Source organism: Aquarana catesbeiana, linkage group LG05 (genome assembly GCF_042186555.1).
Source record: "Aquarana catesbeiana isolate 2022-GZ linkage group LG05, ASM4218655v1, whole genome shotgun sequence".
Classification (NCBI taxonomy): Eukaryota; Metazoa; Chordata; class Amphibia; order Anura; family Ranidae; genus Aquarana; species Aquarana catesbeiana.
In genome coordinates, this window is record NC_133328.1 from 581,201,711 (window position 1) to 581,228,740 (window position 27,030).

The 27,030-nt window shown below is 44.8% G+C and overlaps 1 protein-coding gene across 4 annotated transcripts in view; it reads right to left on the reverse strand.

The window, feature by feature from the left end:
- Positions 1 to 27,030, reverse strand: part of LOC141145415 (small ribosomal subunit protein mS35-like) — a 111,827-nt gene that overhangs the window by 11,295 nt on the left and 73,502 nt on the right. For all 4 annotated transcript variants that reach the window (XM_073632063.1, XM_073632064.1, XM_073632061.1 and 1 more), the window contains 5 exons: positions 16,920 to 16,969; positions 11,921 to 12,053; positions 8,783 to 8,835; positions 3,720 to 3,870; positions 2,707 to 2,767 (listed from right to left, as the gene is read on the reverse strand). In XM_073632063.1, the coding sequence (XP_073488164.1) occupies positions 2,707 to 2,767; positions 3,720 to 3,870; positions 8,783 to 8,835; positions 11,921 to 11,962 (307 nt within the window). In that variant the 5' untranslated portion in view covers positions 11,963 to 12,053; positions 16,920 to 16,969. The remainder of the gene's footprint in view (positions 1 to 2,706; positions 2,768 to 3,719; positions 3,871 to 8,782; positions 8,836 to 11,920; positions 12,054 to 16,919; positions 16,970 to 27,030) is intronic.

A 27,030-nucleotide genomic window follows, 5' to 3' on the forward strand; every position in this document is an offset into this window, starting at 1 on the left:
TCCAGGGATCACACTCCCATTATAAGGAATAAGTTGGCTCTACAGGGTCCCAATGTAGGATATAAGCCTTCCTCTTCAGCGCAAGCATAAAATGAACCAAATTCTAATGCTGATGCATCCAGCTCTGCCACATAAAAGCACTGAAAACCTCCCATTCATTACTGCACCAGTCGCAGTCTTCTTGAGTAAAAGCGAGTTTTGCACAGCAAATGAATGGTAACTGGTACATATGCACATTTGAAGTTGAACCAAGCACAATAAATCATGGTAGATGTAGCATCTGTAGTGTAGTGCATGCAACTGTAAAACTGGAAGTTTGGGGGAAAGCTCTTCCATAACGCTCAGTTCACACCTATGTGTGTGTGCATGCCGCATTTGCTCTGGCAGCCTATTCATTATAATGGGCCACAGTGCCTGTCTTTCCAGTAAAAAAAAGTGCATGCCCCTTCTCCAAAATGCAGCCCGCAGGGAAATCCCTTTGCAGTTCCTGCACCTGCAAACTTGCTGCGTTTTTACTTGTGTGGGGGTGTCATTTAGAATGAATGGCAGCTCCGTACATTTTCTTACAGCAGCACATTTTCACTGCAGGTGGTTGAGGGTATTGCTGCGATGCCTGCACCCAAAGCCATCCGCATAGATGTGTACAGAGCCTGACAGCGCACTGCAGGGACAATTATCTTGGTTCACACTGATGCGGTGTGGGAATCGCAGCGTTTCCTGTGCATTTCCCACACCGCATTATAATTGTACTCTGTTAATACGAACCACTGTGGGTGTCAATTTTAGCAGTGCGATTGGCTGAATTGGATCGCATGGGTGTGAACACACATACCATCTGATTCCAGTGCGGCAAAAAAAGATGCAAGCTCCTTTTTCATGCGGTGCAATTTGAGCCTACAAAATGAATGGGCTCAAAACACACTGCAAAGAATTGCATGTGATTTGAACAGGAATGTGGTGCGATTCCTGTCTGAATCACATGTGTTTTCCCGCACCGCAGTGTGACCAGCATTCAAAGATTTTCTTTATTCACAATACTGAATTCAAAACTTCATTTTATTTATTTATTTAAAACAGGGGTTTAGTTATACATTAACTATAAAAAAAACAGATTAATTTTCTTTAAAACCACAGCAATTGAATTTAGTTTGTAGGCAACGTTCCCATATCCCTCTTCCCCCCTTGTTGCTAAATCTGGATCCCTGCCATTTCAAACGTTTGCTGCGGAAGGGTGGTATTTCACCTTAAATTTTGTACAATGTACTGCAGGTTTCAGATATGATTGCAAAGAGCATGCATGATGCATGTCTAAAAGACTATTAGGATAGAAGAGGGTACTATTCTGCCAAACGGTGTACATCACAACAGGCAGGTGCTCACTCAGCCCGAATTTTAAAAGATTTCTGTGAGGGTGCTGGCTTGGCCTATGTCAGTGTCTTCAGCACTGAAAGAGAACAAGGAGAGGTACTGCAATTTATATTTTTATAAACCAGCATGTTCTTTTATAAATGAGCTCCAAAATTCTCTGAACCGAATTGTAAAAAGAACACCAGTTGCCAGCAAATTGCCATGGCCAAATAAGGGAGGGTCTAATTTTGGCTCACATGACACAGTCTACAACATCTGAAACAATACCCAAAAACCCCCACGTCGCTCACACGTCTTCTCTCCAGCCACCCCCTCTATGTAGATAGCCACCACTCCCTATTCAGGTGTCCGGCCTCTTTTCGGACGCCGGGCACCTGAATTACAGTGGCGGGGGGTGTTTTTGAAGCACCTTATTAGAGCCATAGGCTCCAATAGGCTTCAAAAAAGGTGAACTGCGAGCGCAAAGCATTGCGCTTACAGTCCACCCAGATGTTAGAAAAGCGAATGAATATTCACTTTTCTAACACAGAACCGCCTCTCCGCCAATCAGGTAGCACAGGTCTGATACTCGTCACCTGATTGGCTGAAAGGACAGGTGATGCGATTGGACGCTTATCAGGAGGAGACGCATGGAGGACACAGGAGCCGCTGTCTGACCCGCTACAAGATCCCACAGCTCGCCACCGTCACCCGCTGCCTGACCCGCCACCAAGATAGGGTAAGTGCCAGGCAGACGACGAGGGGGGGGGCACAGTGGCCGCATTTGATGGGGTACAGTGAGGCTGCAATTGATGCCACTGGCACACCCCTTTCGCACAGTAGATCGATGTCTGATGTAAAATAAAGGGAGGAAAATCTCCATAATAAAATACAGATTTGAGTGACCTGCAAGTTCCATTCTTATGCCCTGTACACATGATCGGACTTTCTGTGCGATCGGAGCTCGTTGTCGGAAATTCCGACCGTGTGTGGGCTCCATCGGAATTTCCGACACAAAAGTTTGAGAGCTGGCTATAAAATTTTCCGACAACAAAATCCGATCGCATAAATTCCGATCGCGTGTAGACAATTCCGACACACAAAGTGCTACGCATGCTCGGAATCAAGCAGAAGAGCAGCACTGGCTATTGAATTTCATTTTTCTCGGCTCGTCATAGGTATTGTACGTCACCGCGTTCTTGACATTCGGCATTTCCGACCAACTTTCTGCGACCGTGTGTATTCAAGACAAGTTTGAGCCAACATCCGTCAGAAAAAATCTGATGGATTTTGTTGTCGGAATGTCCGATCGTGTGTACAGGGCATAAGTTTCTACTGACCAAAAAGCAGAGCGCTTACCTTTCAGAACAGCACAGTGCTTCTTAATAGCCATGGGGGTAAGGTGCAGGAAGTTAGGAACCTGGAAAAGCATCAAGGAAAAATGTAGTTACTCAGAAATATTTAGCCAGCAGTTCAATGATGAAACAATAAAACAGCATATCTTCACAGATAAATTGGTAAAAAAAAAAAAAAAGCCAACCCCCACTCTGCTCTATGGGCGGCTGCGAGTAAATGGACTGCGCTGTCCATTTACAGCCAGCTGCCTCCGATCTGGTCCAGCCAAATGGAAGACGATGCAGACCTCCTCCATTTTTTGTAGCGGGCTTGACCGGACCCAGAGGTAGGTGGGTGTAAATGGACTTGTGCTTCTGATAATGTCCGCCTGAAAAAATGATAGGCGGACCTGATTGGATCACCCATGTGAAAAAGCCCTTGATCTACAGATGAATGAAACAGTAGATACAAAAGCTAACAATGTAACTTTGCATCTCTTGGTCTCATGTCTGGACAATGTTTATAAACACTGCATCAGACAGTCCAAAAGATAAACAGCCAGGGTTAGACTAGGTTCACACCACTGTAGGTCAGGACCGTTGCACGCATTTCTAACCAGCAGCAAACGTACATTGCATCCGCAAACCCAGCACAAATTTGCACGCACCATGCGGCTCAGTGTGGCGCAATTTAAAGTAAGGGGTCTGGGACTTTTTTCCCCCACACATCTGAAATTAATGGGCTACTGACACGCATAACGTGGGTCACAATATTTTATAATCTAGTCTTAGGGCCAAGTTAATCCTTGGCAAGAAAAGTCAACATCTGCATAGCTTTATTGCCTCTGTTATTGTACTGACTGGCAATTATCACCAAAGGTAACCCCTGCTTTCCATATTTCACCGGATGCTCAGCTGAAACTATCCGGCTTTGTATCACATTAACATCAGTGAACACATAATGCAACTCAAATCATGATACAGCAATAAAGTTTTTTTTTTGCAACTGCTTGACACATGCAAAGTAATACAATTTACCTTCATAAGCTCCAGATTACCATACTTGTCTGGGGGTGCCCCCCTCCTCAGAGGATTGCCCATCCGCACAGGAAGGGGCACAGCTGATGGCTTGAAAGATGCTGCTGTCGGATACACGCTGGTCCAGTCTTTCTGTACGTGGAGCAGGAACCTGAAGCAGAGCATTAAAATTAAAGGGGTTGTAAAGGTAAAAATTTTTTCACCTTAATGCATTCTATGCATTAAGGTGAAAAAACTTTTGACAGTACCGCCGCCCCCAGGCCCCCCGTTTTACTTACCTGACGCCTCGAAACTTCGCTGCTCGTCCTCGTCATCTTCATTGCAGCTCAGCCTGGTCGCTGATTGGCTGCAGTGGATGGATTGAAAGCAGCGCAGCCATTGGCTCGCGCTGCTGTCAATCACATCCGATGACGCGGCGCGCCGGGGGGCGGGGCCGAGTGATACAGCGAGCGGCTATAGCCGCCGGCTGTATCACGGGAGCGCGCCCGCAAGCACTCACCACCATGCGAGCCCTCGCATTAAGGTGGTAAATGCTTGCGGGGAGGAGCTGAAACAGCCGCCGAGGGACCCCAGAAGACCAGGTTCGGGGCCACTCTGTGCAGAACGAGCTGCACAGTGAAGGTAAGTATAACATGTTTGTTATTTTAAAAAAAAAAAAAAAATAACTTTACAACCCCTTTAAATTGTGTTAGGATCAGTTTGATACAGAGACATATATAGCACCAGCATCTTTCAGCAGCTACTGAACAATTACATTTTTTGGCCTGTTCAAATGGATGCTGGATGAAAAGGAGATCAGAAATAAAAGGAACCAAAAAATACTTTTGTTGCTTCCTTCCTCTCTTTTTGTCCAGGTAACCCCCCCCCCCCCAACAGAAATGATGGGAAATCTGTCCAAAACGTTATACACTTGGAGGTTTATTGAAGTTTGAAAGAGAGATTACAGAGATCTGGGCATCAGAGCTAATAGACATATGAAGTACAAATTATTTATATTAATCTGTAAAAAAAACAAAAAAAACACACACACACACACAAATCAGTTAGCAGATCACTATAGCAGCAATCTGTTGCAGGGAGGGCCTGGACAGAGCCGTTTTTGCTTTGTTCAAGCCTCTATTCTAGAGGTCCTTGCACATGGTCTGCTGAGACAGTTTAATGTGAATGCATACGTATACACCCATACGCTATACTTGTGTTTAAAGCGGGGTTCCACCCAAATTTTGAACAATATCTGTATGTATTCTCTTCCTTGCCTAGATGCTGACATGCCTTTTACAAAAATTTAAATCGCCCTAATTACCTTTTATTTTTCTATTCTTCTTTGCACTTCCTGGTTCTCCTCCCGTGGGAGTAGGCGTGTTTCTAGCCTCTCCCAGACTCCTGGGAGCTAGTCACAGGCTTCCCAGGATGCCACTGAGCATGTGCGGGAACGAGCGGTGAATGCTGGGAGCACAGCATTCACCACATCCAGGAAATAAATGCTTGTGGGCTTCAAATGCCCACAATGAAGATGGAAACCGCCTGCAGTGAATAATATAAGTTATTCTTTCCGACGAAATCTGACACAGGCGGACATATTACACACAATATGTGAGTATGTAATGCTGAGAAGAAAAGTTTGTGAATTAACTAAAAAAAAAAAAAAAAAAAAGATAGATAGGTGGACCCCCGCTTTAAAATAGCACAACAGTATACCAAAGTACAGCAGCACACAGCGATTCATGTCTATGGGAGGCTGTATGCTTACACCTGGGCTTCCCTAATTGGGGAAAAATGCTTGCATTTAGGTTGAACTGTCTCAGTCACCTGTGTGTAAGGACCCTAACAGGATTTCACTTACAATGTAAGCACAGTATGAAAGCATTGTTCAGCATTGTGTTTACATTGTTTGCTGCTGGAACTCCTATAGAGCACTTGGTAGCAGGAGCAAAAACCCAGGAGCTGATGGATTTAGCTCCCAAGCTTAGCACAGGACTGCGGCTGTTACTGATAGCTGGTGGTGCCAGGGCTAATGGTCGCTGTCAGTCAGCATGCATCCCACTGTGCTCCAGTATTATAGATCTAGAGCAGGGGTCGGCAACCTACGGCCTGCAGGCCACTAAATGTATGGCCCGTCAGTGCACGTGATGAATTCACATGCACCCGGCCCGCGGACATTTCAACCGCGGTTGGCTTTCTTGGGTTAACAACCGATGCAGCTTTGATTGGATCTAGTAACCAGGAAGCGATGTCATGACATCACTTCCGCTTTACAGAAGACTTAAACGAGCCAAATTAAAAAAAAAAAAAACGTCAGTATTCAAAAACAGCCAAAGTTGGCGTTTTGAATGCTTTTAAGTGCAAAGGAGGGGTTTGGGGGTCTCATAGACCCCAGATAAATCCATAAGGAGTACCTGTCACAAGGGAGGTTTACATTTCTTCTGACAGCAATAAAAGCGATCAGCGAAAAAAAGCAAAAAAAAAGGAACAGCGTAAAAAATAAGAAGCGCCCCATCCCTCCGTGCTCGCGCGCAGAAGCGAACGCATATGCAAGTCACGCCCGCAAAAAGTAAACAGTGTTCAAACCACACATGTGAGGTATAGCTGCAATCGTAAGAGCAAGAGCAATGATTCTAGCACAAGAACTCCTCTGTAACTCCAAACTGGTAACCTGTAGACATTTTTAAAGTGTTGTCTATCGAGATTTTTAAGTACTGTAGTTTGACGCTATTCCATGAGTGTGCACAATTTTAAAACAGAACATGAGGGGGGAGGGGGGGCTGTGTAATGTAAAGGGTGCCAGAATATTATCTTAATTAGCAGGTGAATGCCGCCCTCCATGCATTCACATACATTAAATCTGCCCCTTAAGTGGCACCATAGTTGGCATCAGTGGGAGGAATAGTGCCCCATGGTAGGTATCCGTGGAAGAAATAGTGCCCCATGGTAGGTATCCGCGGGAGGAATAGTGCCCCATGGTAGGTATCCGCGGGAGGAATAGTGCCCCATGGTAGGTATCCGCGGGAGGAATAGTGCCCCATGGTAGGTATCCGCGGGAGGAATAGTGCCCCATGGTAGGTATCCGCGGGAGGAATAGTGCCCCATGGTAGGTATCCGCGGGAGGAATAGTGCCCCATGGTAGGTATCCGTGGAAGGAATAGTGCCCCATGGTAGGTATCTGCGGGAGGAATAGTGCCCCATGGTAGGTATCCGTGGGAGGAATAGTGCCCCATGGTAGGTATCCGCAGGAGGAATAGTGCCCCATGGTAGGTATCCGTGGGAGGAATAGTGCCCCATGGTAGGTATCCGCGGGAGGAATAGTGCCCCATGGTAGGTATCCGTGGAAGGAATAGTGCCCCATGGTAGGGATCCGCGGGAGGAATAGTGCCCCATGGTAGGTATCCGCGGGAGGAATAGTGCCCCATGGTAGGTATCCGTGGGAGGAATAGTGCCCCATGGTAGGTATCCGTGGGAGGAATAGTGCCCCATGGTAGGTATCCGTGGGAGGAATAGTGCCCCATGGTAGGTATCCGTGGGAGGAATAGTGCCCCATGGTAGGTATCCGTGGGAGGAATAGTGCCCCATGATAGGTATCCGTGGGAGGAATAGTGCCCCATGGTAGGTATCCGTGGGAGGAATAGTGTACCACAGTTATTGTCAGTGGCAGGAACTATGCGACACTGTTGCTGACAGTGGGGGGGGGGGGGATAACGCCCCGAGGGCCGGATAAAAGCAAGCAAAGCGCATGGTAGGTATCCGCGGGAGGAATAGTGCCCCATGGTAGGTATCCGCGGGAGGAATAGTGCCCCATGGTAGGTATCCGCGGGAGGAATAGTGCCCCATGGTAGGTATCCGCGGGAGGAATAGTGCCCCATGGTAGGTATCCGCGGGAGGAATAGTGCCCCATGGTAGGTATCCGCGGGAGGAATAGTGCCCCATGGTAGGTATCCGTGGAAGGAATAGTGCCCCATGGTAGGTATCTGCGGGAGGAATAGTGCCCCATGGTAGGTATCCGTGGGAGGAATAGTGCCCCATGGTAGGTATCCGCAGGAGGAATAGTGCCCCATGGTAGGTATCCGTGGGAGGAATAGTGCCCCATGGTAGGTATCCGTGGGAGGAATAGTGCCCCATGGTAGGTATCCGCGGGAGGAATAGTGCCCCATGGTAGGTATCCGTGGAAGGAATAGTGCCCCATGGTAGGTATCCGCGGGAGGAATAGTGCCCCATGGTAGGTATCCGCGGGAGGAATAGTGCCCCATGGTAGGTATCCGTGTGAGGAATAGTGCCCCATGGTAGGTATCCGTGGGAGGAATAGTGCCCCATGGTAGGTATCCGTGGGAGGAATAGTGCCCCATGGTAGGTATCCGTGGGAGGAATAGTGCCCCATGGTAGGTATCCGTGGGAGGAATAGTGCCCCATGGTAGGTATCCGTGGGAGGAATAGTGCCCCATGATAGGTATCCGTGGGAGGAATAGTGTACCACAGTTATTGTCAGTGGCAGGAACTATGCGACACTGTTGCTGACAGTGGGGGGGGGGGGGATAACGCCCCGAGGGCCGGATAAAAGCAAGCAAAGCGCCACATCCAGCCCCCCCGGCCACAGTTTGGAGACCACTGCTCTAAGAGGTGAGAATATCACCCCAGTGTATTAGATGAAGTTAGGCTTTAAACATTTTTAATTCAGTAAATGTAATGCTTCAAAATGCATCTAAAAATATTATATATATATATATATATATATATATATATATATATATATATATATATATATATATATTGCATTCTGATAAGTGTACATGGTTAATACGGCATGGTATTCAGTATATGGAATTTTTTGGAAGGTAGACAATCCATGGTATTTAGTAAGAGGCATGACGAGTTGTAATTTTTTGTAAAATTAAGAAATTATAAAAATAAAAGGGGGGGGGGACTGGATTGGGAAGGAGGACATATGGTCACCAGTGAAGAGAGAGAGGGAAAAAAAAAACAGTTTTGCCTATAGTTCTACTTTTTAATACTGACAGACTGCATTACATGCCAGTTTGGTTTGGTTCATAGTTACACTTTAAAAGGCATCTTACTGTTTTGCTTCTTCCTGGTCTCTGTGGAAACCACAGTCTGCTGTGGGCTGGAACTGAACACAAAGGAAAAGAAGACAAAATTAAAAAACAATGCAATGCTACTTACCGGAGAGGTTTGGATATGAATAGTTACTGTGAGTCACACACATTCTAATATGTTTACATATCATCCACATATGACCCATCTGTAATCAGGAACAGCTGACCTTTTAGTAACTTTACTAAAGAGTTTCCTGGCATTTCAGATTATACATCAGCATTCATCAGAAAAGATCCAACTTCTATCATCTAGTCAGCGACTTTGCCTAGGCTGAGATGATGTCACCAGTCTGCTGCAGGCAGGAGAAAGCATTTCCTCAGTCTCCTCTCCCCCACTGATCAGACTGTACATTGGAACGTTGTAGTAAATTTTTTGTAAAATTAAGAAATTATAAAAATAAAAAAGGGGGGGGGGGACTGGATTGGGAAGGAGGACATATGGTCACCAGTGAAGACAGCCAAGCTGAACACAGCCAAGAACTGCACAGACACCAGATTGTACATGATTGTGTCATCTATGAGCTGAAATCTCAGTACAGGAAGTAGATGGTGACCCTGGATGATGCCTGAACAAAGATGGTGCCTTGTGGGGAGAAGAACAGATGAAGGCATTGTGTGTTTCGGGGGGGGGGGTGTATGTGATCTGTGAGGGGTAATAAATATCACCATATCATATCATTATCATATCATTGTCATATTACATAACATACTGAACTTCACATAATAAAACACATCTGAAGACAGGTCCACCGAATATACTGAACTCACCCTGTGGGTTTTGGTGCCCCTTATAGTATTCTATCTAGTCTCACCCCTGCCAGAGGCACAGTCATGCTGACATTTGTAGTTCAACCAACAGAGGACCCCTTTAAGAGATATAGAAGGCACACTGGAAGTTTTAAGCACCCTGCTGGAGGTAGAAAGAAGGCATGCTGGGAGTTGTAGTCCACATGGAAAGCACTATTACCTGTTCCTGACATGACCGGGCCATTAGTGTAGTGCTTCGCCCTCCCCGGGGCCACACCGCACAGCCTGGGGGCAGAGGTGTTGCTAGGGGGGTGTGGTGGGTGCGGTCCGCACCCGGGTGACACCCTCCCGACGGTGAGGGTAGCCCTGGTTACTGTGGTTACTGGGCAGGGCTGGCCTGGACTCAGTCTGACAAGCCATGCCCCCCAGTGGACATGCACCGGACAAAGGCTCCGCTTAATTGGGCACCTGCTGTGACAGACAAGGGAGCAGTGAGAGTGTCAATGCTGTCCGAGGAATTCCTTGCAAGCATGCTCTGCACCTGGAGTGTTGATTACAGGAGGGGACACTCACCCCTGACAGGCGGTAAGTCCCCAAGCTCTGCACACAGGATTAACTCCTTCAATGCCACAGGGAAAATACCCTGCCACCTCTATGGTCACATTACACTTATGTAAGTGCAAGTGATAATAATAATAATAATACTGTATAACTTCCATCCCAGTGTAGTGTACAATAGAACTGGAGGAAAATACATTCTGCAAAGATAATGTGTCTATTAATATATGTATCAATTTTTTATGTATAATATGTATGTCTGCATACACACACACTGTGCTGATTTACAAATAATATGGTAAATATATATATATATCTATATATATATACACACATACATACACACATACATACCACCCACATACATATTTGTTCTATGAATAAGCTGGCCTTTCTTGGGGGAAATAAAACATTAATGTAGAGCAACTTTTTGTTATATATATATATAATATCACTGCAGCCCCATGGGAATAGATAGCAATAAATAAATAAATACATACGGTAAATTAAATATCCTAGGAAAGTCTGAGTACACAATGCTATAACTCACTCCACTGGAGACATAAAGCTTAGGCTCCATGCACACTGGGCTTAAAAAAAAAAGGTCAGTTCCCTTGGCACAAATAAAAAAAATGCTCATATAGAACATTTTTGTACGCAGCAAGTTTAGGAGAGCAGCGTTTTTTTCTGCCAGTTTGCTCCAATCAAAAAACGCATACCAGAAGGTTTTTTTTCCCTGCCTGTAAAAGCTGAGCGGCTCCATGCACACTGGATTAAACAACGTTGCTTCTACAGGAGCTGTGTTCTGCCTGTAGAAGAAACTCAATGTTCTCCAATGTTCTCTATCATGTGTCCTATGTGTCCATGTACATTAGGAGGTAGAGGCATATTTTGAGTTTAACGCTTTAGATGCAGAAAAAAAACCCTTCTGGTTCATGTTTCTGATTGGAGCTTGGAGGCAGAAAAAACATCAAACTCCTAAACTCCTCTAAACTTTGTACAAAAAAAATGCTCTATATGAGCGATTTTTACTCCTGAGAGAACAGATGTTTTTTTAAGCCCATTGTGCATGGAGCCATTGGATAACATTGAGCTGCTTCTATTGGCGGAAGACAAAACTCCTGTAGAAGCAGCGATTCTTAAAGCAGCGATTCTTAAACCAGTGCAGAGGCGTTGCTAGGGGGGTGCGGGGGGCGCGGTCCGCACCCGAGTAACACCCGCCCGACGGTGAGGAAAGCCCTGGTATTTTTTTTTCAACTGACCCGTTCACCCCGCAGCCCGCTGGGTGAAGTCTAAACGTATTCAAATAGTGGATAAAGTGGTAAAGGTCAGCTTATTTTTAGCAGTGTGTCCCCACTGCAGATGTGAGAATTTCACTCAATTGTCACCAAAACAGGGATCCCCACTGGGAGATTTCTCCTCGCCTCATATTCTGGTGACAGAGCACCACTGTGAAGAACAGGTGCAGTTTAAAATGAATCTGGCAAAAAAAAAATGCAGCTGATTTGATCAAATATTTTAGAATGACCCCTTTGCACTGAGAAGTCGGGGTGGGGCAGTGCCAATGCTCAGGGCAATGGTTGTGTACAGTGTACTAATTTGGTTGTAGGGAATATCACAGACATTTTTCCTAAAAGCTATAAAGTATTACAGGGGCACTTTTTTTGCTGCTTTTAATGGGTTTTATCATAGCAAATCAAATTATAGTTTTATTATTCTGTGTTCAATTTATTGAACAACTGCAATGTGTGCCCAAAGGCTTTTCCTTGGACAGCAATGTATGCAATTTCTTACCTGACTTATCGTTGAAACAAGTAAAACCTTTAAAAACACCATCGTTGAAACATGTAAAACCTTAAAACATTAACTTCACCGCAGCTATTCACCAGAAGTCTGAAATCTTCCACTCTTAAAGTGGAGGTCCACCCTAAAATAAAAAATTCCATTAACATTCTCAAAAAAAGAAAAAGAAAAAGTGAAAAAAAAAAAAATTTTTACTTACCAGAAACCCCTGTTGCTAGGCAGTCTTCCTAATCTGCCTCTTCCTATTCCGTGGTGCTTCCTCCTCTTTGGCGAGCTGCCCCGTTGTCTTCTGGGACATGTGTGTGTCCCAAAAAACAACAGGGCCATTCACAAAGCGCTGCGCCACTCGCACATGCGCAGTAGGAAACGGGCAGTGAAGCCGAAAGGCTCCACTGCCTGTTTCCCTTCGTTAAGATGGTGGCGCCGGCAGCCGATCTGATGAACAAATCAGCCTCGGGGGCCCGACATCGCGGGCTCGCTGGACAGGTAAGTGTCCTTATTAAAAGTCAGCAGCTACAGTGTTTGTAGATGCTGACTTTTAAAAAAAAAAAAATTGCGGCTGGAACACCGCTTTAAATCTTCTAGTGCACTCTTTGGAATTACATCTAGCAGTCCTTTCCTCATTGCCTAAAACATACACAATAGCAATAAATAACAGAAAGCACAATAATGCTGGTCATAGACTGCATCAAAAAAACAAAAAAAAAACAAACATATGATATGCTCTAGATCAGCGGTCTCCAATCTGCAGCTCGGGGGCCAGATGTGGCCCTTTGTTTGCCTTTTTCTGGCCCTTGGGGCATTTTTCCTCCCACGGCTACAAAACACTATTCCCACACCAAAGATGCATGGTTTACTCCCACTGATGCCAGGACAATTTCTACTCCTGGGGGGGGGATGTAAACAAGCTGAACTTTTCCTTTTGGGTGAAGTTCCACTTTAAGGTTTTGTTCTTGGGTTACGTTTTCCTTAAAGGCAATGTAGCTTACCGCACCTGTGGTTGTGAGCGTAATTAGATATTAAGGATCAATCCATATATTAAGTCCCACAAAGCTAAAGGAAGCAACTCTCATATAAACTGGTCACACTCACCTTAAAGTGGTTGTAAAGTCAGAAGTCGCATTAAAGTTGGACCAAAGTAGTGCAGGGACTACTTTGAAGTCGCACAGATATGTCGCACAGATATGGAAATCATGGGGTTCGACTTGTCATGTGACTTTGCAGTCCCAAGTCGCAGGACAAGTCGCACAAGTGTGAAAGGGGTCTGAATGCAATCTATGCATTAAGATAAAAAAAAATCTTCTGTGTGCAGCAGCCCTCCTAATACTTACTTGAGCCCAATTCAATCCAGCGATGTTGCAAAACAGTCTCGGCTGCCCGAGACTCCCCTCATTGCCTACAAATACTGCAGCTGCTGACTTTAATAATCAGACACTTACCTGTCCAAGGGTCCAGCAATGCAGGGGGTTGAAGCCCCGCTCGTCTCCCCCTCCGCTCGGTGGTGCTGGCATTGTAACTGCGGGCGCCCGGCTGTGGCTTCACAGCCGGGCACCCATTGCGCATGAGGGGGCCGCGCCGCGACTGTCCGCGCTATCATCTGGGACCTGTGACGTGTCCCAGATGATTGCCTAGAGGGAGGGGGCAGAGGTGATCTCCCTTCAGGCGCCGAGGGAAGGGGCGTCAGGAGCCCAGGCGCTGAAGGAGGCAGATTTCGAGGGACCACATAGCAACAGGCATAAAAAGGTAAGTAAAAAAAAAAAAAATTCTCCAAATGTTTTTTTTTAAACTTATTTCATGCACATTAACCACTTCAGTCCTGGAAGAATTTACCCCCTTCCTGACCAGAGCACTTTCTGCGATTCAGGACTGCGTTGCTTTAACTGACAATTGCGCGGTCGTGCGACCTTGCACCCAAACAAAATTGACGTCCTTTTTTTCCCACAAATAGAGTTTTCTTTTGGTGGTATTTGATCACCCCTGCGCTTTTTATTTTTTGCGCTATAAACAAAAAAAGAGCGACAATTTTGAAAAAAAACACATTATTTTTAATTTTTTGCTATAATAAATATCCCCAAAAATATATAAAAAAAATATTTTTTTCCTCAGTTTAGGCCGATACGTATTCTTCTACATATTTTTGGTAAAAAAAAAAAAAAAAAAATCGCAATAAGCGATTATTGATCGGTTTGCGCAAAAGTTATAGCGTTTACAATATAGGGGATAGTTTTATGGCATTTTTATTAATATTTTTTTTTTTTTTAAATGGCGGCGATCAGCGATTTTTATTGTGACTGCGACATTATGCCGGACACATCGGACATTTTTGACACATTTTTGGGACCATTGTCATTTATACAGCAATCAGTGCTATACAAATGCACTGATTCCTGTGTAAATGACACTGGCAGTGAAGGGGTTAACCACTAGGTGGCAGTGTAGGGGTTTAGTGTGTCCTAGGGGAGTGTTTCTAACTGTGAGGGGCATGGCTGTGTGTGACATGTGACTGATCTCTGCTCCAATGACAGGGAGCAGAGATCCAGTGACACTTGTCACTAGGCAGAACGGGGAGATGCTGTTTACATCAGCATCTCCCCGTTCTTCCTCCCCGTGAGGCGATCGTGGGTATTCCCGCAGCGATCGAGTTTGCGGGACCCGCGTCCTGACTCACGGAGTTTGCCGCAGGGGAGCGCCCGCTGGCTGCCTCTTAAAGGGGAACATACACGTACGTGGTTTTGCCTGTACATGCCCTTCTGCCGCAGTATATCTGCGTGAGGCTGTCGGCAAGCGGTTAATGACATTTTTTTTTTTGTGGGAGGAACTCCACTTTTAAGCTACAGTACTTGGGAGGCTGTCCATCTGTCACTGATACACACAGACATCCGACCATGTCAGTCTTTGCAGTCAGTCCCCTCTCCAGCGTCCTCCCTTTGCTCTGCCCTACACGATGCCCCTGATGATGACACACGTACGGCAGGACACTGCATTTTTTTTCTGGGCCCTATATATGGATTGATCCTCAAATCCTTGGTGCCGGCCGCACGCAAATATGTAGCCTCTCGGCGCCTGGTCCTTGGCGCTGAGGGGCTGCATATTTGCATGAATTTCTGTCCATACAGCTGTGCTGAGAGCGCGCGCTCCCGAGACAGTTACCGGCACCTAACCAAAAGCTCCCGATCGCTGCCTTTGATTGGGAGTTTTCAGATCATGTGACCACCATGACAGCAGTCATGTGCTCTTAAGCCTATAAAGCGGCACAGTGGTGTAGTGGGTGTAGTGGGTAGCACTCTCACCTAGCAGTAAAAAGTCACTGGTTCGAATGCCAACCACACTACCTGCCTGGAGTTTGCATGTTCTCCATGTGCCTGTGTGAGTTTCCTCCGGGTACTCCGGTTTCCTCCCACACTCCAAAAGATATGCTGGTAGGTTAATTGGCTTCTGTCCAAAATTGGCCCTAGTATGTATGAATGCGAGTTGGGGACCTTGGATTGTGGGCTTCTTGAGGGTAGGGACCGATGTGAGTGTGTGATGTATGTGTGGAGCGCTGCATAAATTGACAGCGCTATATGGGTACCTTAAATAAAAAATAATATAATAGATGAACATCTTAATGAGACACAATGTACAGGGATAGGGACAATTGTAGACACGCACCCACACTCACTCAGGCTGAACTGGATGGGCTGGTGTCTTTATTCAACCTTACCAACTATGTAACTATATAAACCTCAAAGGGCCAGGAGGTGCCGGCGTTGAGATTAATGTCCAATTATGCTCAGAACCTCAGTTAGTGTTACAGCCCCATTCTGCCTCTTAAAGGCATATGTAAGTGAGTACCCATAAGGGAGATGGTGGTTTCCATCACTTGTGGAAAATTCAAAGAATTAAGAATTTTTGATATTGCAGTATTTGTTTTGATGGTTTATAATTATATATATATATATATAGTTATTTTTTTTACAATTTTCTTCATAATTTTGATACACGTGATACATATTAAATGTGGAATAGGTGCACCATTTACTTATATATTTACCATTCTATCCGGATGCACTGTATATATTATATTTTGTATCTGTCTGTCTATGAATGTAGCACCCCTTTGCTCAATGACAGTTTTTTTTAGGTCATGAAAACTATCATTTTGGTGGTTTTGCACAGAGCAGCCCCAATTCTGATTTTCTCGTGTCCCCCCCCCCAGCGCTCCTGACTACTCCCTCCAATGAGTGCCACATAGCATGTTGATTGCCATAGGGGTATCTGTGCGTGCTCACTGCCAAGACCCGTTCTGTGTGTCCATAAGACGCACAGAGCGGGGCTCGGCCCCCCCCCCTCACTGGCTGTGATTGACAGCGGCAGAAGCCAATAGCTCCTGCTGCTGTGTCTACACCAATGAGGAGAGGGAGACTCGGGAGAACTGCTGCTCCCGTGCACATCGCTGGATCCAGAATGGGCTCAAGTATGTATTGGGGGGGGATGGGGGGGAAGCTGCACTCTGAAGGTTTTTTTTACCTCCATGCATAGAATGCATGAAGGTAAAAGAAAAACCTTCATCCTTTACAACCACTTTAAAAGAGAAGTATAGGAAAAAAAAGTTTTAAGAATTATACCGATGCTGCATCTGTCCTCCACTGGATCTAAGGCTGAGAACCGAGCAATAAAACACCACTGATCGCTCGGTTCTCAGTGTTCCCTGAGCAGAGAGCTAGTCACCGATGTCTGGGCTGCACCCTCCCCGTGCTCACTGGAGCACTGAGCTATGGAGGGGGCTGGAGCAGCTGGTCGTCCAAGCATGTGAGTGGATCCAGACCATATGGTCGCAATCTTTCCCCAGCCTGGACCACTGTTTGCTGAAAACAGGTCAAAGGAGTGCAGAACAAACTGCACTCCCGTGATCCATAGGAGAAGTACAGCCAAACAAGCTTTGGTTGTACTTCTACTTTGATCCTCAACCCTCAGCATGAGCTCACTTCAGACTTTACTTTACACTTACCTTATTAATAAAAAAATTTAAAATTTTAATTGAACGTTGAAGCCTCTTTCCTAAAACAAACACAAAGATGAATTATTATTAGTCAGAAAACAGAAGATAAACAAGAAATTTCATCCTAGATATCACATAAATTACATTTACATTACAGTTTTTTTAACATTCCGCTCTCATTGACTTCAGTGGGATACAGCGCTGGTTCAGAAAGCATTTACAGAATGTGATTAAAGTCTGGGTGTCGAATCTGAACCCCAATGAAGTCAATAGGAGCAGAAAAAACGTTCTTTTAAAATCTGCTTGGCAGTTAGCAGCAAATTTTAATAATGCATTAAAGCAGAGTTCCACCCAAAAGTGGAACTTCCGCTCATCTGATTCCCCCTCCCCTCCAGTGCCACAATTGGCACCTTTCAGTGGGGAGGGGGGTGCAGATACCTGTCTAATACAGGTATTTGCACCCACTTCCGGGAATAGACTCCCGCGGGAGTCACGCCCCTTCCAGAGCACCGCCCCCCCCCCCGCTGTCTCCTGGGAAACACACAGGTCCCAGAAGATAGCAGGGACCAGTTAGGACGCGCAGTGTGACTCGCGCATGCACAGTAGGGAACCGGGAAGTGAAGCGGCAAAGCTTCACTTCCTGATTCCCTCACCGAGGATGGCGGCGGTAGCTGCCAAGACCCGAGCAACAGATCGGCTTCAGCTTCCGACATCTCTGGACCCTGGGACAGGTAAGTGTCCATTTATTAAAAGTCAGCAGCTGCAGTATTTGTAGCTGCTGGCTTTTAATATTTTTTTAGGTGGACTCCCTCTTTAAAAGCAAGATTATTTTTTAAATAACATGCCTGAGAGTGCCCATAACCTACTTATGAAGTGGGACATCTGTTTGATATATACAACTTACTACAACAAAACTGGTATTTACAAAGGAAAAATGCTTCTTGAATTTAAATTCGATTTGTAAACAAAGCAGCTGGGGATTCCCCCCATCTATACCAGACCCTTACCCCAAAAAAAAAAAAAAAAAAAAAAAAGAGTCATGGGTTCCTTCTAAAAACAAATATCAGACCCGTGTCCTTGATGAAGGTTTGGTTTGGATGTCAATTTTGGACCCCACACAGAAAAACACACACAAAAAAAAAAAAAGACGTGGGTCCTCAGATGTGGAAATGAGTAAGGTGTACATGGTATCCCTACTCATTCACACAAAAAATGATGAATAATGAGCTGTGTATTTGGCAGATTGCCACAGCTAACACATGGTACCTGTACCATGTAATTAGCTGTAGCCAATCACAGATCACTAGTATTCACAGCTATCATGTACAATTCATGACAACTGAAAGCATTGCTGGTACAATGACCTTCATTGTAAAAAAAAATCCCAATAAGCGTATATTAATTGGTTTGCGTTAACGTTATGGTTTCTACAAAGGATGGTATGAATTTTATTTATTGTATACTTGTAATGGCGGTGATCAGCGACTTATAGGGGAACTGTGATCGTGCGGCGGCCAATCTGACACTGAGTGGGAACTGAATAACTGCCGCTGACATCACCAGTGACACTAATACAGTGATCAGTGCTAATACTATACACCGGGCATCACTAAATGGTGGCCCGCATTCTGCGTCCGGCCCGAGCTGCTGCTCTTTCCAGACCGCTGTGAGCGCGCCATTTTGTCATCGCTTTTGTCCCCAGCCTCCTTCCGCTATCATTAGCAGAGTAGAGAGGAGCGGACGGCGGGAGGAGGGACAATTCTGGACTGGGGGCGGGACCAGAACTGCGTGGAGAGAGGTAGCTGCCTGTCAAGTTAATCGGGAGGTGATTGGCTGCTAGGAGGCGGTCCTAGCAGCCAATCACCAGTTTACTGATATGAAAAGTCAACCCGACAGCTCCTGCGCCCCGCCCAGTGCTGCTGTGCCTTTAGTTTAGGATTGTCCCGCCTCCTGCTCTCCGCTCTGTGAAAGATAGGAGAGTGAAGGGGGGAAAATATATGAAACTGTGAAGGATGAGGAGCGGGGGAATGGGGGCAGTGCTGTGTGGGAGGGTCATGTAAAGGGGGCAATTAGGTGTGGGGTGATATGTGAAGGGGGGGCAATAAGGTGTGGGGTGATATGTGAAGGGGTAATACTGTGTGGGGTGATATGTGAAGGGGGGGCAATACTGTGTGGGGGGTGATATGTGAAGGGGTAATACTGTGTGGGGTGATATGTGAAGGGGGGGCAATACTGTGTGGGGGGTGATATGTGAAGGGAGTAATACTGTGTGGGGTGATAATGAAAAGGGGGGTAATACTGTGTGGGGGTGATATGTGAAGGGGGGTAATACTGTGTGGGGTGATATGTAAAGGGGTAATACTGTGTGGGGGTGATATGTGAAGGGGTAATACTGTGTGGGGGTGATATATAAAGGGGTAATACTGTGTGGGGGTGATATGTGAAGGGGTAATACTGTGTGGGGTAATATGTGAAGGGGTAATACTGTGTGGGGGTGATATGTAAAGGGGTAATACTGTGTGGGGGTGATATGTGAAGGGGTAATACTGTGTGGGGGTGATATGTAAAGGGGTAATACTGTGTGGGGTGATATGTGAAGGGGTAATACTGTATGGGGTGATATGTGAAGGGGTAATACTGTATGGGGTGATATGTGAAGGGGTAATACTGTGTGGGGGGGTGATATGTGAAGGGGGGTAATACTGTATGGGGTGATATGTGAAGGGGTAATACTGTGTGGGGGGTGATATGTGAAGGGGTAATACTGTATGGGGTGATATGTGAAGGGGTAATACTGTGTGGGGGGTGATATGTGAAGGGGTAATACTGTATGGGGTGATATGTGAAGGGGTAATACTGTGTGGGGGTGATATGTGAAGGGGTAATACTGTATGGGGTGACATGTGAAGGGGTAATACTGTGTGGGGGTGATATGTGAAGGGGTAATACTGTGTGGGGGGTGATATGTGAAGGGGTAATACTGTATGGGGTGATATGTGAAGGGGTAATACTGTATGGGGTGATATGTGAAGGGGTAATACTGTGTGGGGTGATATGTGAAGGGGTAATACTGTATGGGGTGATATGTGAAGGGGTAATACTGTGTGGGGGTGATATGTGAAGGGGGGTAATACTGTGTGGGGTGATATGTGAAGGGGTAATACTGTGTGGGGTGATATGTGAAGGGGTAATACTGTATGGGGTGATATGTGAAGGGGTAATACTGTGTGGGGGTGATATGTAAAGGGGTAATACTGTGTGGGGGTGATATGTGAAGGGGTAATACTGTATGGGGTGATATGTGAAGGGGTAATACTGTATGGGGTGATATGTGAAGGGGTAATACTGTGTGGGGTGATATGTGAAGGGGTAATACTGTGTGGGGGGTGATATGTGAAGGGGTAATACTGTATGGGGTGATATGTGAAGGGGACAAGCTGCGCAAAAAAATGAGGTGTTGCACAGAAAACATGTAGGGGGTACCATTGACTCTTAAACGCACTGAAATGCAAGGTGCAATTTCCCGCACATGGAAATTGCATGGTACAAACACACCATGCAGTTTCCATGCGGCTGCATTTTTAAAAAGGTGCCAGGACCTTTTCCCAGTAGAAAATGCAAATGAATGGACTGCCGTGCCTGTACTCCTGGGCTGTGATGTAAAGAATCGGAGTCATTGCACAAAACTGCGATTCAGACCTCGGCTGGAAGAAAATTATACTAATTGAACCTCCATGAATTTTAATTCAATATCCCTGCTCTACACTGTCACTATACTAATGACAATGGCTGGTCTTTACTAAGGATTGCTTTTTTAAAGCAGGCAGAAGAAATAAAGGGGTTGATTTTCTAAAGGCAAATAGACTGTGCATTTTTGCAAATACAGTTGTTCCAGAGCTTAGTAAATGAGGTAAAGCTTCACCTTACAAAGAATTCCCAATCACATGCAAGGAAAAGAAAGAAAAATGCATTTTTGCTTGCACATTACTGGGTGATGGAAGTCAGCAGAGCCCCCCCTCATTTACTAAGCTCTGCAGAGTGCAAAAGCACGCACAAAAGTGCACAGTCTATTTGTCTTTAGTAAATTAACCCCAAAGAGATCATTCCCTCTGTACAGAGACCTGTGTTGTTTGTGAACACAGGGCTCTGGGCTGTGATTGGACAGAGCTGGCGAGCGACCTGAAATCAGGAGAGGTGCAGGATACCGGGTATCTATAGAGAGGACGGAGTACATCTTTCAGAGATGGTTTTGGACATTTTAACCCCTTCCTGCTGACCGTACACATATGTGCAGCCTCACAGAACTCGACTTTTTTCTGTGAGGCCCAATACATGCATATCTGTCATGGTAGCCAATCAGATTCTAACTTCAGCTTGTTCAATTGAGCTTTGACAAAAAAAACCTGGAAGCTGATTGGTTTCTCCCCAGTTTTAGTAAATCAACCCCACTATAGCTCTCTCTTTGCAGATAGAAAGATGTAAATGTGTGTGTAAAAAAATAAAAAATTGCTAGGTCAAGGTTATATCTAGGTCAGTGCCAGGGTTAGAGTTATGCAGCGTACACACGGTCGGACTGTTCGACCGGACTTGCCTGATGGACCAAATCCGGCGGACAATCCGATCGTGTGTGGGCTTCACCGGACCTTCAGCAGACTTTTCCAGTCGCAAATCTGACGGACTTTAGATTTGGAACATGCTTCAAATCTTTACGTCGTAACTCCGCCGGACCCAGAAATCTGCTTGTCTGTATGCTAGTCCAACGGTCAAAAACCGACGCTAGGGCAGCTATTGGCTACTGGCTATCAACTTCCTTATTTTAGTCCAGTGTACGTCATCACGTACGAATCCCTCGGACTTTGGTGTGATCGTGTTTAGGCAAGTCCGTTCGTTAAAAAGGGGGTAGGGCTTATATTGCAGCCATCACTGCCACTCACGCTAGGTCTTATTTTCAGGGGAACAGGGTAGGATAAAAAAGTAAAAGGTGCACTATTGTTTGTGTACCCGTAGTAGGGCCCAAACAAACAACCACTAACATACACATATGTGTTATTGCTACGATCGTCAGGAGCAGGAGAATTAATATTGGGTTGTTCTTTGGTGGTAGGTTATATAAATAAAATTCTATATAAAGCTACATTTTTTTTAAGATTTTTTTTTTGTTCCATTTTTCATTTGATTAAAAAAAAAAAAAAAGAAAATCAGGAGATATATCTGTTACCATTTACCACTAAAGGAAAGCCTAATTTGTCTGGAAAAAAACAAGATATAATCCACCTGGATGCACAAAGTAGTTGCGAGGGTATGTACAGTTTTAGTAAGAAGGTGCAAAATTGTGTTCAGGTATTAACATTTGTTTTACCCTCGCTCATTAAGGGGTTAAATAAAAGGTTTCAGAAATGGGGTTGCTGTGGCTTGGGGATTGTAGACAGAGTTGATGTTTTATCACAGTCAAAGCGGAGTTCCAGTCGTTTGTTTGTTAAAAGTCAGCAGCTACAAAAACTGTAGCTGCTGACTTTTAATAAACACACACTCACCTGTTCCACGATCCAGCGGTGCGCTCACCGCAGCTGTGTCCTCCCCATGTCCTCCCTCAGTGGCACCGGGATCTCTACTATGGGCACCCGGCTGTGACCGCTTTGCAGCTTCACAGCCGGGTGCCTACTGCGCAGTCTTCTAGGACCTGTCATGTGTTCGGGAAGAAGAACTTCTGCTTACGATCGCTTAAGGTGATCGGAACGAAAGTGGGAGCAGGTACCTGTCAAAATTGGGTACAAGCTCCCCCTCTCCTCCCCAAAAGCTCAGTTTCACAAACAGTAGTCGGGGAGGAGGCCTTACTTTTGGGTTGAAGTCCGCATTAACCACTTCACACAAATCGCCGTACCCATACATCGGTACTTTGACGCTAAATACCGTTGTTATGGCAGCAGCTAGCTGCCATAACCCCCGTATTTTCAGGGATGGTGCCGCAAGATCACTTTTATCGGTGGCGGGAGAGGGCCCCCCTCCCGCCATGCTCCAGTCGTCTCCGCCGCTTACCAAAGCCGTCTGCTCCCCTCACTGCCTGGAGGCCGAGTGAGGAAAAGATGGCCCAAAATGTCATTTCTGCCCAATGCTCTTAACCACTTCAATACAGGACACTTATACACCCTTCCTGCCCAGACCAATTTTCAGCTTTCATGCCAATTACTCTACCCAAACAAAACATTTTTCACACAAATAGAGCTTTCTTTTGGTGGTATTTAATCACCACTGGGTTTTTTATTTTTTGCGATATAAGTGAAAGAGTGAAAATCTAAAAAAAAAAAAAAAAAAAAAAACGTATTTTTTTAAGTTTCTATTATAAAATTTTGCAAATAGTCAATTTTTGTTCATAAATTTGGGCCAAAATGTATACTGCTACATCTCTTTGGTAAAAATAACCCAAATAAGTGTATATTATTTGGTCTCTCTGAAAGTTATAGAGTCTACAAGCTATGGTGAAAATCATTGAAAATTGATAACACCTGATGCACTGACGGCCTATCTCATTTCTCGAGGCCCTGAAATGTCAGGAAAGTACAAATACCCCCCAAATGACCCCTTTTTGAAAAGTAGACAGTCCAAGGTATTTAGTAAGAGGCATAGTGAGTTTTTTGAAGTTGTAATTTTTTTCCCCACAATTTTTGGGAAAATTAAGAAATTTTTTTTTTTTTTTTTACACAAAATTGTCATAATTAATTTCTCACACACAGCATATACATACTTCCAATTACACCCCAAAATACATTCTGCTACTCCTCCCTAGTATGGCGATACCACATATGTGTGACTTTTCCACAGCCTAGCCACATAGAGATGTCCAACATACAGGGAGCACCGTCATGCAGTATAGGAGCATAAATTACACATAAAATTTCCTAACAACCTATTACACCTTTGAAGGCCCTGGAGCACCAGGATAATGGAACTACCCACAAATGACCCCATTTTGGAATGCAAACACCCCAAAGTATATTCTATGAGGAATAATGAGTCTTTTGAATGGTTCATTTTTTTCCACAAGTCTTCGGAAAACGTGGAAAGAAAATAAAAATATATATTTTTTTTACACAATGGTCGATTTATATGATATTTCTTACACACAGCATATACATAGCAAACATTACACACCAAAATACATTCTGCTACTCCTCCTAAGTATAGCAATATCACATATGTGAGACTTTTACACAGCCTGGCCACTCAGAGAAGTCCAACAGTGAAGTAGTACCTTCAAGCATTCTAGGAGCATAAATTACACATATAATTTCATTCCTTCCTATCACACCTTTGAAGGTCCTGGAGCACCAGGACAGTGGAATTACCCTCAAAATGACCCCATTTTGGAAAGCAAACACCCCAAAGTATATTCTATGAGGCATGGGCAGATAGGTACTCAGGTACTCTGATGGGCTGGTGACAGGTATTCTGATGGGCTGGTGACAGGTACTCGTGATCTGGGATGGGCTGTGTCAGGGTGACAAGCCTCATCCCCGATCGCTGCTCTGTGGGGCCAACAGTAGCGGCGAGAAGCAGAGGAAATCATATGACTCCCACCCAGGATGGGAGAGTGCTCCTGCGGACGTCATATGACAATGGCCCGGTATGGAAGTGGTTAAAAACTGATTTTTTTTTCTTTTTTTTTAAATTGCATTTTAGCGTAAATTTGAGATCTAGGGTCTTTTTGACCCCAGATCTCACATTTAAGAGGTCCTGTAATGCTTTTTTTTATTACAAGAGATGTTTACATTTTGTTTTTTTAAAGGACAGTGTAAAAATAAAAAATAAAAGGTAAAATAAATAAGAAAAATAAAAAATAAAAGTTTAAAGCACCCCGTCCTTCCGAACTCGCACGCAGAAGCGAACGCATACGTAAGTTCCGTCCGGATATGAAAACGGTGTTCAAACCACACATGTGATCGTTAGAGTGAGAGCAATAATCTTATCACTAACCTCCTCTGTAACTCAAAACTGGTGACCTGTAGAAATTTTTAAACGTCGCCAATGGAGATTTTTTTGTGCCAAAGTTTGTCGCAATTCCACGAGCGGGCGCAATTTTGAAGCCTGACATGTTGGGTATCAATTTACTCGGCGTAACATTATCTTTCACAATATAGAAAAAAATGGGCTAACTTTACTGTTGTCTTATTTTTTAACTCAAAGTGTATTTAAAAAAAAAAAATTGCGCTTGTAAGACCACTGCGCAAATACGATGTGACATAAAGTATTGCTAAGACCGCCATTTTATTCTCTAGGGTGTCTGGAAAAAAAAGTTATATAATGTTTGGGGGTTCTAAGTACCGTATTTATCGGCGTATAACATGCACTTTTTTCCCCTTAAAATCAGGGGAAAATCGTGGGTGCGTGTTATAGGCTGATCCCCGCCAATTTTGTTTGATCGAAGCGATCGCCGCCGACATACACAGCCGCGTGTAGATTCAAATTTGGCGCCGAGACTGCAGGGACTCGGCGGAGCCGAGATACACATAGCCGAGTGTTCTCGGCACCGCTCACAGTCCCAACCAGTCCCGCCCTATGATGGACATAACACAGGTCCACTCGGCTATTTGTATCTCGGCTCCGCCGAGTCCCTGCAGTCTCGGTGCCTTATTTGAATCTACACACAGCTGTGTATGTCGGCGGCGATCACACAAAGCTGCACTGGGGCAAAGCTGCACTGACAAAGCTGCACTGACAAGGCTGCACTGGGGCAAGGCTGCACTGGGGCAAGGCTGCACTGACACTGAAAAGGCTGCAGATGGACACCGATAACGCTGCATTGATGGGCATTTTAATGTAAGTTTTTTTTCCTTAAACTTTACTCCTAAAAGTTTTTTCCTTAAAATTCCCTCCTAAACTTGGGGTGCGTGTTATACGACGGCGCGTGTTATACGCCGATAAATACGTTAATTTTCTAGCAAAAAAACCCCCAGATTTTAACTTGTAAACAACAAGTGTCAAAAAGAGGCCCGGTCCTTAACCGCTTCAGCCCTGGAAGATTTTACCTCCTCCCTGACCAGAGCGTTTTTTGCGATTCTGCACTGCGTCGCTTTAACTGACAATTGCGCAGTCGTGCGACGTGGCTCCCAAACAAAATTGATGTCCTTTTTTTCCCACAAATAGAGGTTTCTTTTGGTGGTATTTGATCGCTTCTGCAGTTTTTATTTTTTGCGCTATAAACAAAATAAGAGCGACAATTTTGAAAAAAACGCATTCTTTTTTACATTTTGCTATAATAAATATCCCCCCCCAAAAAAAAAAATATATATATATAAAAAGTTTTTTCCTCAGTTTAGGCTGATCGTATTCTTCTAAATATTTTTGGTAAAAAAAAAAAAAAAAAATCGCAATAAGCATTTATTGATTGGTTTGCGCAAAAGTTATAGCGTTTACTAAATATTGGATAGTTTTATGGCATTTTTATTATTCTTTTTTTTTTACTAGTAATGCCGGCGATCAGCGATTTTTATTGTGACTGCAACATTATGGCGGACATGTCGGACATTTTTGACACATTTTTGGGACCATTGTCAGTTATACAGCGATCAGTGCGATTAAAAATGCATTGATTCCTGTGTAAATGACACTGGCAGTGAAGGGGTTAACCACTAGGGGGCGGGGAGGGGTTACTTGTGTCCTAGGGGAGTGATTACTAACTGTAGGGGGATGGGCTAGCAGTGTCATTACTCTGATCACAGCTCCCGATGACAGGGAGCTGTGATTAGTGACACTGTCACTAGGCAGAATGGGGAGATGCTGTTAACATCAGCAACTCCCCGTTCATCCTCTCCGTGAGGCGATCACGGGTATCCCCGCGACGATTGAGTCCGCGGGACCCGCAACCCGACTCACGGAGCTCCCGGCGGCACGCGCGCAATGGCACGGTGGGGAATTCAAATGGACGTACCTGTAAGTCCATTTGCCCAGCCGTGCCATTCTGCCGACGTACATCGGTGCGCGCCGGTCGGGAACCGGTTAAACTAGGCTGCACTGTAACCACTCCAAGAACAGGTCTTTTGTTTACATGTAAAAATCTGTATTTTTTGCCAAAAAAAATACTCAGAAACCGCATACATTTTATATATATATATATATATATATA